The following is a 13,974-nucleotide window of genomic DNA, read 5'->3' as shown; positions in this document are numbered from 1 at the left end:
TTAAATAAATGAAAACGTATGGTGAAAGATCATTGTTGAAATAACCCTCCTAGGTCTACTTGGCTTTCCAGTAGCCATCCAGCTGTGCCAAAGATGTCATGAGAAATATACTGCAGACTGACAGACATCAAATATGATCTTACCAGAACAACTCCAAAGCCTGACACGCCATTGCGTGCCTCTCCACAGCATAAGTTTTAGAACCACATTCTACAGACATGTATTTCTGATTGTTACACATTTAATCCCAATGCATCATATGATATCATGGAACTGATTTTCAACGTCACAACAAACAGACATGAAGAAATATGTATGGCACACCTCATAAATTCCTGTAAGTACACTACAGTGGGTTTTGCTGTCAGCTATAAGCAAGTACTTTATAGGACACCCTGGCCTTTACATTCACATTGCTAAACATGAATTTAGGGAAAACATTTGTTAAGGCATCAAACAAACATTAAGTTAATTTATCGTAAGCTGTAACTTTATTATAAAGCACTATAAATACTTAGATTAAGACACACTTTAAAATAAATGAATGAATAGTAATCTATTACATGAATTATGACTGTGTCTCTCAAAACAAGTCGTGTTGTGAACAAAGCTGAAATGGTTTAATAGAAACCTAGTCCTGAAGACACACAGCCTAAAAACAAGTCTTCTCATACCATTTGGAAATTTACTTAATTATTAAGAATCAAAGACACAGTAGCAATAAGCAGTAAGAGGTGTGAGTTGGTTCAACTTGATATATGTGGGTACATATATATCTCTCATTCATATATATATATATATGTATTTACTATAAAACAACTCCCTACCTTGAACTAAATAAGATTATTTGAATTAATTAGATCTGTTTTCAACTCTTAACACAAACTTTGCTTTTCATCTCATGCTAGGGCAGTTTAGATGCTTTGAATACAGTGTTTTACAATCAAGAAGGGAATCATTAGAAACATCTATAATTTTCCGGAGTAGAATTATCCATTCCATAGAACTCTAGGTATGCAACCTCTTCCATCAAACCCGGGGGTTTTTTGATAGGTAACAAGTAAGTAAATAAATAAAGGTCTTATATGCAATGATTACAGGTGAGGAAGTTTTATTTTTCTTTCCTGTTTCACCTTATTTCATAAAGAACAGTATTTTCCTTTGTCTTTGCAATTCCAAACTCACAATACCTGATCCATTCCTAGCTTAGTTAAGTAGATGGCACTTTTTTGACATGTTGTATCTTCACAGACTGGTAATAAATGTTCACTTTGTCCATCCCCATCTGTCAGAGGAAAAAAAAAAACAAAAAAACAAAAAACCGACTGTCAGCTTTGTATTTGCAAAATCAGAAACCCTGTTTGCAAGACGTCATCAGCTATAATATATTGCTTTTTTAAATGTGAAAAATTACATGAGAGAAACAAGACCTATTCAAAATCCTTAACCTAATAATCTAATTCGGATCTTTTGCTTGAAATTTTCTTAGTTGACATATTTTCATCTCGACCCATAAACATTTTATTTCTGATGATAATGTGATATACTTAGAAGACTAAGTGTTTAGTAATTTACTTAATCCCTGTGTTTAGTTGGGAAGAAAATGTCCCTTAATATAAATGCACCATCACAAGTCCACCATACAAACATATTTAATCTTCTGAACTAGTTTTAAGCTCTTGTGCTAAGGTAAGAAGAGTAATGAGTTCACATTTAATATGTTAATCTATAACATAAGATAAAAAACAACAATGGAAAGTTGACTAACACAATGGCTAATAAATTCCAGTCTTACAGAATTAGGCATATCTGAGTAATTTACAGGTTCTCAAAAATGTTCTTCAAGTGCCTTTAATCCATGTATTTCCAAAACCTTTAGTAGAATGATGACCTTTCAATGTTTAAACAAGCAAAGTCTATTTGCATCTAGAATTCTGACACACAGAGCAAATAATGTCGGGGTGTGTGTGGGGGTGTGTGTGTGAATTTACTGCTCAATACCTACTCCAGGAGAGATCCCTATGTTCTCTTTTTGACCTCACAGCCCTGCCTAGCATAGTCAGAAATACACCACCTTCCTACATGGAGAGAGGCCACCACAAGTTACCTCTTATGGGCTGAGAAGGAAGATGAAAGTAGTAGCTTTCATGGAAGCAGCCAAAAAGCAGCAGCTAGAATTCCTGCGTTAATAACTACTGCTGCAAGTCCTGATTACAATCAAATTTGACTCGCTGGAGAGATGGTATGCCCCAGCTCAGGAGAAGCTCAAGTAATCTGCTTTTCCAGGCTATGAAATCAAAGCTCATACTATAATAATAAAACTAATCTTTATAAATTGTTCCTTAACCCACACAGTTCTGAGGAGCTTGCTACTAATATTTTAATAAGACACAGTTTCCCCAATTCCTCTGACCAGAGCCTAGAAGTCCATTTATCTAACTCTTATTACAGGCTCCTGCTTTCAGTTGAAATAAATTTGTAAGATAAGAGAAAAATCTGTTGGAAACTTACACACAGAGTAAATTTACACTGTTTTAGGGAAAATAAATAAATAAAAAATTGTCAAGAAAAAGATGAGAAGTCTAAGGGGCCATTCTTAAACTCATCTAGCTCTCAAATTATTGCTGTGTCCACTCTCCAAAAGTTTTTCAGGTAGAAATATCCATCTTATGAATACTGCACTGGTGGCTTTTTATTTAGTTATATATTGTATTACAGAAAAGTAGTAATCAAGAGAAGGAAAGCCCAACATTCTTCATCTCTATCATACTATTACCTCTTATTTCTTCTCTAGTTTTTATTCCTAATGCACATCTTATGATGTATAGATCAATCTTTCACTGTTGAGATTATTTGATCAAAATCAGTTTTCTGAAGAAAAATCAGAGATTGTCAAAATTATTAACCCACATTTTACAAGTCGACTGCAGCAGTTTCCATTTCTTACAAAAATAAGAATAAACCCCACCTGGAACATTGGCTAAAACTGTAGAATAATTTATTTAAATGAAAATCTTGCATCAATCTTTGTTCAAAAAGCCCAAGAAAACCCTCCCTCATAACCAGTACTATGTACAGAGCTAAAGCAGAATCTGTTTCACTATCCATTACCGTTTGAAACTGTCCTCATCTACAATAACTAGAAACAATTTTTCCTGTATTTCTGAAGATTTTTCAAGAGCATTATCTGAAACCAACGAATTGATACACCAGCTTTTTCAGTTTTGAAAGAAAATAATTTGTTCCTAATCCTTAAGCAATTCCATCTTGCAAGCACCCGCTGAAATACAAACTTTTGTCACAACTCTACTGATCTTGAAGACCATGCAAAAAAACCCCAGCAGCTGCTCAAATCTTGCTAACAGACTTAACTTACTAATGCTAACTCTTGTCATTATGCTTGGTTTCAATTTCGATTTAAATAAATACCCTTCAATTTTAAACTCTAATCTTGAATTTAAATTCCTCCACAAAGGAGGAGGAAAACAGAAATCAAAAAGGAATATCATTAGCACATTTGCTCTACTGCAATTAGGTATCCATAGGTGGCAACACATGCATTGGTGACAATGGCTGGATGAACCCATCAGACCAGCTGAAACAAGCCGCACTACTTTCAGATTTAAAAAATACTTTGCACAACATGTCTCTCAGAGTGTATTTCAGCCTAGGTTTACCTACGAAATCTATTTCTGGAGATCCTCTGCAGTCTTCACTCAGCTTCTAGAGTCTACTTTCCATTTCTATACAGATTTCAAACAGTCTCAGTCCAAACTGCTGTAAAACCCAGGGTTATCGTTACTTATCATTTCCATGTAATTTGTAGCAGTAGCTGTGGCTAAACATACTCTAGACTCCAAGTGTCCTTTGCCAGTACCAACTGACTGAAAGCATGTTTAACACGGAAATAAAAACTCAACCGTTAGCTAGTCTGTTCTCAACACACAATTCCAGCTTAAACGGTGATACTAAAGAACTACGTTGTTAATGAAGATTAAATTTTACAGGCAGTGGAAAAGGCTAGAAAAAGAACAGTCCCACATACTGATCAGCTGTAAATCTGTACTTATGTCAAAATACACAGGGACAAAATTAGCAGTCTTATGCTATCTAGGAATCATGTGAGAATGATTCCTTACAACTGCCTGTTCATTGTATTTTAAAGACAAGCCAGGGATACTCTGTTCTTCTCAACATTTTGCCTCTGTCTGCAAAGCAATCCACTCCAGAACAAGAGTAACCCAAAAGTCACAGATTGTGCAGCTCACTAGGAGCACACCTCATATAGAGAAATTGTATGAGAAAAATGACTCGCAGCTGAAGCTTTAACATTGATTGTGAATGTTCACACTTGGAAAAAAGCATAGCTCAAATATTTTCAATCAATTCTAAAAGTAAATTTGAGTGGGAGAAAGCAGAAAAAACCCTTGTAAATCAGATGAATAACAACGTGATGCTATGAAAAAGTGTTATATGCTCAAAATGCAAAGCTAATGTACTATAGCATAAGCACATGTTTTAAAATTAATGTACAAATATGAAACAGTATGTTGGTGGTTACCAAGAGATTCATTGGCCCCGAGGTCTTGGCATCTCACTGAACTGCTAATCTACACATAGATGTGCTGTCTGCTAATGCATAATGGAGATACTAGAGCTTGTCTAGTTTTAGCTTGGACAGTGCCGTGGTTTGAGCCCAGCCGGTAACTCAGAACCACACAGCCGCTCGCTCACTCCCCCCCCCCCCCCTTCTTCCTCCCCCCGCTCCCGGAGGGATGGGGAGGAGAATGGGAAGAATGCAACTCCCACGGGTTGAGATAAGAGCAGTCCCGCAACTAAGGTATAACACAAAACCACTACTGCTACCACCAATGATAATAACGATTAGTGAAATAACAAGGGGAGAGGATACAATTGCTCACCACCCGCCGACCGATACCCAGCCTGACCCGAGCAGTGATCTGGGCCTTCCAGGTAACTCCCCCCGGTTTACATACTGGGCATGACGTGCTGTGGTATGGAATACCCCTTTGGCTAGTTTGGGTCAGGTGTCCTGTCTCTGCTTCCTCCCGGCTTCCCCTCCTCCCTGGCAAAGCATGAGACTGAGAAAGTCCTTGGTTGGAATAAACATTACTTAGCAACAACTAAAAACATCGGTGTTATCAGCATTGTTCCCAGGCTGAAAGTTAAAAAACACAGCACTGCACCAGCTACTAAGCAGGAGAAAAATGACTGCTATAGCTGAACCCAGGACAGACAGTTAAGATTATTGCTGTAGCAGGTCAATTAGGTTTTAGTCTTTCAATTTGAACCAACTGGATTATCATCTCACATTGGCACAGACCTTTTGGGATGGGTCCATTCTTTCTGACAGCTGACTTATCACCTACATCTACCCATAATTAAAGTGAAATATGTATAACATAGCTAGGCTGAATAGGCAATTAGGCAGCAGGCCCTACAGTAGAGAAAAGACGTAACTCTCCACTCCCAAATGGATTTTTTTAAAGAGACTGCTAGTGAATTATGAAGTTCTTTCACACTTTAAGAAAAAGTTGCATACGTACTGGACTTCTTCCCAAACCAAGATGTATCAGAGCTATGATTTTAAAGCAAACATGCACATAATTTACTTAGCATGAGTAAACATAGGCAAAACCTGTTCAATTTAAATCTTCAAATTCCTTCAAAAACAGAAAAAGGTGTCAGATAAGTGGTATTTTGCAACCAGTTCAAGGGTTATTAGATTCATTGCACACACTTGTATAATGCACTTTCCAACATGGGCTCTGAAAGAAAAACAGAACCTGGGGAAATTGCAAGAACCATGATCACTCAATTCAAAATTGTTTTGTAATACAGCAAGATGAAGATGTAGTTATGAAGAGCAAAAGAGCTTTTGGTGGGTGTATGATCCAAATCTTTTTACTTTAAACAGCTATGTAGTTCTGCTGCAGTGTAATAGCGTTTAAAAACAAAAATGGAATCAACTTTTTTTGGGACTGATTATTGTAACTTATTACAGTTGTATTAAAGAAAAATAAATTGTTTTCTGGAGAATAGAAATAAGCTAACTATGCAGCTAAGACAGTGAGAACAGTCTAGCTTTCATAATTCTGAGTCTGATGCTACATAAAAACAAGACCCTTCATATACCACAAAGTCCTCATGCCTGGAGAATTACTGTTCTCTCTTGAGAATATAGATTCTAGACAAGCTGCAGTCCCTGTATTGGTACAGATCTTCTGTTGGTGCAGTTTTCCCAGTTCCCTTCGAAAAGGTGAGGAAAAAAAATGTTCTCATCACAGTGTTGTAAAAGCCAAGAAGTTTTTCTCTGCTGCTTATTTAAAGTCCAAATATGTATAAGGCATCTCTTGTTTAATACAATACGTCCTAATGAAGATTTATATGCTTTTTATTTCACCATATGTGTAACTTGCTCACATCTCTCTCTCATGGCTTTGCCAGTTCTCATTCTCCTTCCTCATGACCCTTTCATTTAAAGTTCTAAAGAACAGCAGGAAAACAAGGAGGAAAAAGCCCTGTTATGGTAGTGCTCAAAACAATACCCTTCCGAGGCAGGCAAGAAGACTACAACCAGTACGACTGAGTTTGGTACTCAAACATTTGTTTGATTATCTTATCTTCTAAAGTAATACAATTATTAGAATTCATTTGTCACACTCTGCCTTTAGGAGTTCAACAAGATGGTCATGACAGACAATTATAATAAATTACTAAGATAATTATGCATTATTAAAGAAATCAGTGTCAGCTGCTTTTAGAAAATGTGAATCACAGCTTCAAAAAACAGATGCAAAGAGCTTTTACAGATGATTCAAAGCTCTGTGGACATTAAAGAAACCCTTCTAGCACTCTCCTTCACACTCAAGTCTGACTTTAAGTTTGTCTGTATCCTTCTGACGAATCCCTATTCACACCTCCACTGCAAGAAAAGCGTTTAAACAAAGCCCACCAGCAAACTGCACAGAGACCTCTAGGCAGCATCTGATCCAACAGGGAGGTCTTCTATCTTAAATGGAAGGACTGCATCAAATATGCAGAATCCAAAACAAAATTAAATACAGAACAAGAACCCCCCTGCACACTAAGCAAGAAGTAGCACTGACGTTCTTCTTGTAGTTCATGCTGGGAACTATTAATTCCAACTATCTCATATTGCTAATATAGAAACTACAAAGCCTGACTGTACAGCTTGAAACTATCTACTGCTACAGATTCAGAAAGTTCATATGGCATTAAGCTTTCACATGCTAATAAATGAAGGGGATAACACTAATAAAAGAAAGCCACCTCTGTGACTAAACGTTAGGTTGGGAGTTTTTGTTATACTACTTATGCACATTTTCTAAGAAAAATTCAGTCATAGAATCATAGAATGGTTTGGGTTGGAAAGGACCTTAAGTTTATCTAGTTCTAACCCCCTGCCATAGGTAGGGAAATCATGAGGAGATTAAGCTGTTCAACAAAGAATGAATAAGCAGGTGACGCACCACTCCTAATTTTAACTGGAAAGAAAGCAAAGTAATTCTTAATGTACAAGCCCCTTTGACAAAAATTAATATTAACCCCCCCCCCCCCCCGCCGAGATGTTAGCATTTGTCAGCAACATGTTAAAGAACTTGGCAAAATATGGGAAACAGATTTCCCCCCAGAAACAGACACTGCTTTGGAACTATAACCAAAACTAAGCAGACAAAAATACCTCACTATATCCAAGCCATAATAAAGACCTAGAGAGAAAGGAGTAAGAGAATTAGTGTTTATATTTTGGAGGGAGTCAAGAATGCACCTAAGATTACTTACGAGTACTGAGCAACGCATCATCTAAGGCTGCAACTACAGCCACTCTAAGCCCATCGCAGAGAACTCTTGAGTAACAGAGAAAGACTCAGCAGCAGCTAACAAAAAAAAATGGTGAGTAAAAGATAAACAACTCAGGTGAAATTGGCTAAATGCTACCTTGAGAAAGTAAGGGCTGTGTTGTATTTACTCATGAGGACATTGGAGAGACATCAATTTGATCGATGGACCACTCGGTGGATAAAGAACTGGCTCGATGTCCGCATGCAAAGAGTTGTGGTAAATGGCTTGATGTCCAGTTGGAAAACTGTAACAAGTGGTGTCCCTCAGGGATCGGTGCTGGGACCGGTCCTGTTCAACATCTTTGTCGGCGACATGGACACTGGGATTGAGTGCGCCCTCAGCAAGTTTGCCGACGACACCAAGCTGTGTGGTTCGGTTGATACGCTGGAGGGAAGGGATAGCATCCAGAGGGACCTTGACGTGCTTGTGAGGTGGGCCAATGCCAATCTCATGAAGTTTAACCAAGCCAAGCGTAAGGTCCTACACCTGGGTCGGGGCAATCGCAGGTACTGCTACAGGTTGGGCGGAGAAGAGATTCAGAGCAGACCTGCAGAGAAGGACTTGGGAGTGTTGGTTGACGAAAAGCTTAACATGAGCCGGCAGTGTGCGCTTGCAGCCCAGAAAGCCAACCGTATCCTTTTGATGGGCTGCATCGAAAGAAGCGTGATCAGCAGGTCAAAGGAGGTGATCCTGCCCCTCTACTCTGCTCTTCTGAGACCTCACTTGGAGTAACGTGTGCAGTTCTGGTGTCCTCAACATAAAAAGGACATGGAGCTGTTGGAGCGAGTCCAGAGGAGGGCCACGAGGATGATAAAAGGGCTGGAGCACCTCCCGTATGAAGACAGGCTGAGAGAGTTGGGGCTGTTCAGCCTGGAGAAGAGAAGGCTGCGTGGAGACCTCATAGCAGCCTTCCAGTATCTGAAGGGGGTCTACAAGGATGCTGGGAAGGGACTCTTCATTAGGGACTGTAGAGGTAGGACAAGGGGTAATGGCTTACAAACTTAAACAGGGGAAGTTTAGATTAGATATAAGGAAGAAGTTCTTTACAGTGGGGGTGGTGAAGCACTAGAATGGGTTGCCCAGGGAGGTTGTGGGTGCTCCATCCCTGGCGGTGTTCAAGGCCAGGTTGGACAGAGCCTTGGGCGACATGGTTTAGTGCGAGGTGTCCCTGCCCATGGCAGGGGGGTTGGAACTAGATGATCTTAAGGTCCTTTCCAACCCTTACTATTATATGAATCTATGATTTTATTCTCTCTATATACAGACTGCAACAAATTCTTTTGCCTAAACTAAGCAAAATTAATGACTGATTAATCAATCTTCTACATTCTTAGATGAGGTATTATAGAGCATGATTTATCAATCTCCACTATCCAACTCAACCAATCATACTTGAACAGCAGTTATAACATCAATTTCCTATAAAAATTAATTAACGGACTGGATAAACTGCACAATATTCTGTGCTAGTTGCTTCTGGGTCTCTAAAAGCATATTTCATTAATCTTCAAAGTAACAAGAAAATGGCATGCTTGTGTGTCCAAAATATGGTTCACGTTGTTCTTGTTACTAAAAAAATCGGTCATTTTAAGAGCATTCCACTGAAATCCTTAAATTTCTTTAACAAATACAAAATTTTCCACTCTTTAAGTGACAACTATTAGAACTCTAGAACAGCAATTATTTATCAGGATTCTAGCCAAAATCTATGATTTCCTCTAAAGACAGTACAAGCAGATCTTATAAAAAGCCTCTGCTAGCATACAGATAACAACGGAGGATTAACCATTTTTGCTATAGCAACCACTGCACTGCAATTACCATAGTGACATGAGAAGAATAGAAAAAGTAATAATGAAGAGTTCTTACTTGTTTGGAGCAATGTGTCAGCCAAATAAATGCAGAATTCTCTAGTGCCCACCTCTGCTCACCTTAATCAACTGAAATGCCATTTGTAATAAACATGTCACAAAGCATTTCTTACTTATTTTTAAAAGGGCAATACAAATTTGTCAATTGTTCCCTGTCCTTTGGTCAGGTAACGTACAAATCATTGCTATCATTTAACAGAGGGGAGTACTACTTATTTTAGAGGTTCCAATTTAGAAAAAGTCTAAGGTCTACTACTTCTAATCATAAATCTATTGACATATACACCTGCTTTTGCATATTTTTCCATTAAAATATGCACACACATATACACAGAAACGTACTAGACCCCACAGATACAACTGTGTATACAACTCACAGAGTTGTATACAAACGTACACTTGCATTTCTTCTTCATGAAAGATAAAAAAATTATTTCAGTACTTCAGGAAGACTTGGTGCTAAGATTACCCTAACATCTGTGATAGTTTCTCATGAGTCACCGAATGTCTTTTTTCCAGTTCCACTTATCTAAATAATTTCTACTTGATAGCTGTTGTTCAACCTGCTTAGTTTAAGAAAGGAAACCTTGCCGCAAATTAGTTAGTTGCCTTTGGAGGCTCTCAGTCAGGATCTTATTCAAACCTGCCCCCTTCTTTCAAATGATAGGTAAATACCTAAGGCTGAAAACAGTACTTCAAATAAAACTTTTGGAAGCAAGAAATAATGTTACATTAAGTCACTTTTGAAACGATACATGTTTTGCTGAGGTGTTGGTGAGATCAATAAATCAGTATCTTGGACTGCAGAAGTACACCAGTGTACAAATAGAAAGGTGGGTGTAAACAGGAAGGCAGCAGCACAAGTGACGTAACGCTCAAGCTCATGTCAGGACCTGACATCATTCCAGAGTCTAATATTCACAACGTTTACAAAATGAGAAGTTGCAGAGAGTGGAAGCACAGAGAAATATGGAATCCTTTGAGACCTTCAGCGAATGGCAAGGCTGGCACATCAGCAGTGAGGTACAGAAAATTCAAGGAAGGAGAAGAAATCAGAGGCAGGCAGCACAGAAGTAAGAATGTAGGAGGCTTGTGACTGTACATTGAGCTTGTTTCTAGTCACAACAGCTGTATTCCAGAGCCAGCAGTGAAAGTGCTTGCAGCATGCACAAAGCAGAGTGAGCGCACTCTGTATGTTCTGCTTAGTGCATCACACACAGTTTGCCAAAAGCTACTTAGGTTGGCACAACCTTCTAATGCCTCTCATTTTACATTTTCATTGTGGTATTTTGATGTGCTGTGCGACACAACATCTTTCAGGGTCCACTAAAAATAGCCAAACAGGAAACCATCATAGCTTGACTGACTTATGGCAATCATTATTTCAGCGTGTTTCAAATGTAAAACTGAAAAAAGATGTTCAAGTCTGACAAACCATTTCTAGCAAGGCATTTTCTTTAACCTCAGCTCACTACAAGCAGAATCTATATGCTAAATGCTTACCTTCTCAAGTACCTAAACGTATGCAGACATAGCACAGTGGGTAAATGCAGTTACTCTGATACAGTGTTATTCTAATAATGTGAGATTTTGCCTTTATTGTTAGAATGGTGCAGAACAAAAAAAAAAAAAAAAAAAAAAGAAAAAGAAAATGAACATGAGCAGAACTCAGTCAAGATCCTCCTTTGCATTAAAAGTTTTTTTCCTATTTCCTACCATGTACTAGATAGCCACTATTACACAGAACTATTTCACTGTTGGTAGGGATTTTGATGGTGGTGGGATGTTATTTAACTTCCTTCAGATTGCATTTCATTAAGAACATGGCACTGAGAATTATATCCCTTCATCACTCATACACATTGTTTTAGTACCATAGTCACTTTAATAGTCTCTAAAAGTTTGTTCAATGAGAAAAATAACTATTTTTTGTCTTGATTACTTTAAGTTCGTGCTGGGAAGATGGAAAAAAAAATAATTGATGCACTACTCTATTTCCTACCCACTGTTACAAGAGAAGAAACATTAAAGTCATGATAGTACTCAATAAATTTGAAACCATAGTTATAAGTATTTCCATAGTTGTCAGAATAAAATTGTTCCTCTATCAACACACACCCCTACATGTATAACAATCTTTCAACTTGCTTAGGAAAATGAATGGGCAGAAAGGCCATTAAATTCCCCATCCTTTACCCTGGATGAACCTGAGTGATCTGGAATAAAGCTAAAGATGAGAGTGTGTATGTAGCTGTTCAGGAATAGGAAGCAACACCGTCATACTGCAAGATCTGTGCTGGATGTTCTCTCAAAGATGAAATGGCTGAGATCTTTCAGAACAACCTGTTCTGAAAAGTCAGTTTCTGAAAAGCCAGCATCTCCTCCCACAGATCATACTGATGGTTCCTTGCCTCTCCATCTGCTTTGCAATATATGCTGTCCCTCTACATTTATTTGCATGCATTTGTTAAGTCCCTGCATGTCCCCCACTGTATTCAGCCTGACTAGAAAGATTGCTCCATTACTGCCTCACATTAGTGCTTTGTCTATTAATTTGATAGTAATTAGCAGAGCAGGGTATTAAACAACTGGTGATGGAACTCCAAAACAGGAGACCCCCATGGCTAAACTAGCTATACTGGCCATTGTCTTTCAGAACCTTAGCTGTATCAAAACCACACAGTGCCCCACACTGCTGTAATCACTGTGCATTCAATCCATTCACATTTTCAAAATCTTAACTTTAATATTTGAACAGTTCAACTTTTCTTTGCGAAGATATCCCAGGGTTTATTAAAATCCCATTGTCATAAATTTCTAAAGTTATGGTGTATCATTCAGGCTCATTAGCTACCTATCAGAGATAAAATTAGCCTACATGAAGATTGCTTTCCACATTGCTATTGTTCAAACAAAATAAATCTAAAAGAATCAGATTTCTACTTAGCGCCTATTAAGACACATTATTCAGAACATCAGCTTGGAAAATGGTTACCAAAACCCCAACGCATTTTATTTTCTTTTTTTAAACTGCAAAACCTGTATGATCAGAAATTATATACACAAGTGGTTACATCTACAGATCAGCAATTAACAGGTTTTACAAAAACTTTTTACAAAGATTTTAGAAAATGCGTTAAACATTTCACAGAAGAACCTAGAGCACTGTTCCGCTTCTACCTTACTTCAGCTACTACAGATCTGTAAACCTATTTATAGTTGATAATTAACTACCCAGCAGAGGTGTCTTCTAGTTACATGTCAGTAAACAGCTTTGCTAAACTCTTAAGAATACTTCTAAATGGCAGCATAGAGCAAGAAAATGAGGTTCTGGGCCTAATATAGACTCCGGCTTTTAATTTAAAGCACTGTCATTTTCTTTAAAACAGATTTTAAACCAACAAGTCTACCACTTGACAACAGTTAAAGACAGGCTTAGTCTCACAACTAAAAAGTGTGTTAAAGAATCAATTTACTATGTTTATACAATCAAGTATTTACATTCAATAGTGTTAGCAGAATTGGGCCTGTAGCACTTTCCCTTGGGTTGCACAATTCTTATTTTAGTGCACAGAAAAAAAGGTGTATTTTGACTACAAACCCAAAATTTCCAGTTCTCCGTAACATGACACACACTGATAACCCACAACTGACTGAAAAAGTACATTCCAGTAGAAAAATATAGGCTTTCACTAACCTCTGCAAAAATAGTTTTACATAGAAATTCAGTTTTTCTTCAGTCCAAAAGCCTTCCAGAATTTTCAGTTAAAACCATAAAGGTTTTATCATGTTTCAGCAATCTTTACAAGTCATTTTTAATTAATTTACATTTTGGCTTTATTAGTTTGTACAATTGAAGAATTTATGAACATTTACTCAATATCTTCAGAACGAGATTATGGGGAAAAAAATAATAACTAAATACATATGATAAAAGTAACTTTGGCACTGTACCATGGTTCAAAGCAACAGTCCTTATGTGCGGTACTCAAAAGTAGATACATGTGATGCAGAATGTACTGGGATAGCCAAAGTTCAATTGAGTTGCATTTATTAATAAAATTCCCAGATATTTCAAGATTTACAGTCAAACAGATATAACACCTCAAGTTAAAAAAAAAACCCAAACCTTTTAGAGCTGAATATCGTTATTTGTTCTTCGATTTAGCGTATTTAACCAAAACATGCAAAAGAAACACTCAGGATAGTTTAGAAG

At 37.6% G+C, this 13,974-nt stretch overlaps 1 protein-coding gene across 2 annotated transcripts in view; it reads right to left on the bottom strand.

Moving 5' to 3' along the window:
- The window catches only part of ITFG1 (integrin alpha FG-GAP repeat containing 1), a 77,577-nt gene that overhangs the window by 41,252 nt on the left and 22,351 nt on the right, over window positions 1-13,974 (bottom strand). For both annotated transcript variants that reach the window (XM_030470689.1, XM_030470690.1), the window contains exon 9: window positions 1,191-1,285. In XM_030470689.1, coding sequence (XP_030326549.1) covers window positions 1,191-1,285 — 95 coding nt within the window. The remainder of the gene's footprint in view (window positions 1-1,190; window positions 1,286-13,974) is intronic.

Source organism: Strigops habroptila, chromosome Z, assembly GCF_004027225.2.
Source record: "Strigops habroptila isolate Jane chromosome Z, bStrHab1.2.pri, whole genome shotgun sequence".
NCBI classification, from domain to species: Eukaryota; Metazoa; Chordata; class Aves; order Psittaciformes; family Psittacidae; genus Strigops; species Strigops habroptila.
This window is presented reverse-complemented; position numbering and strand designations above follow the sequence as displayed.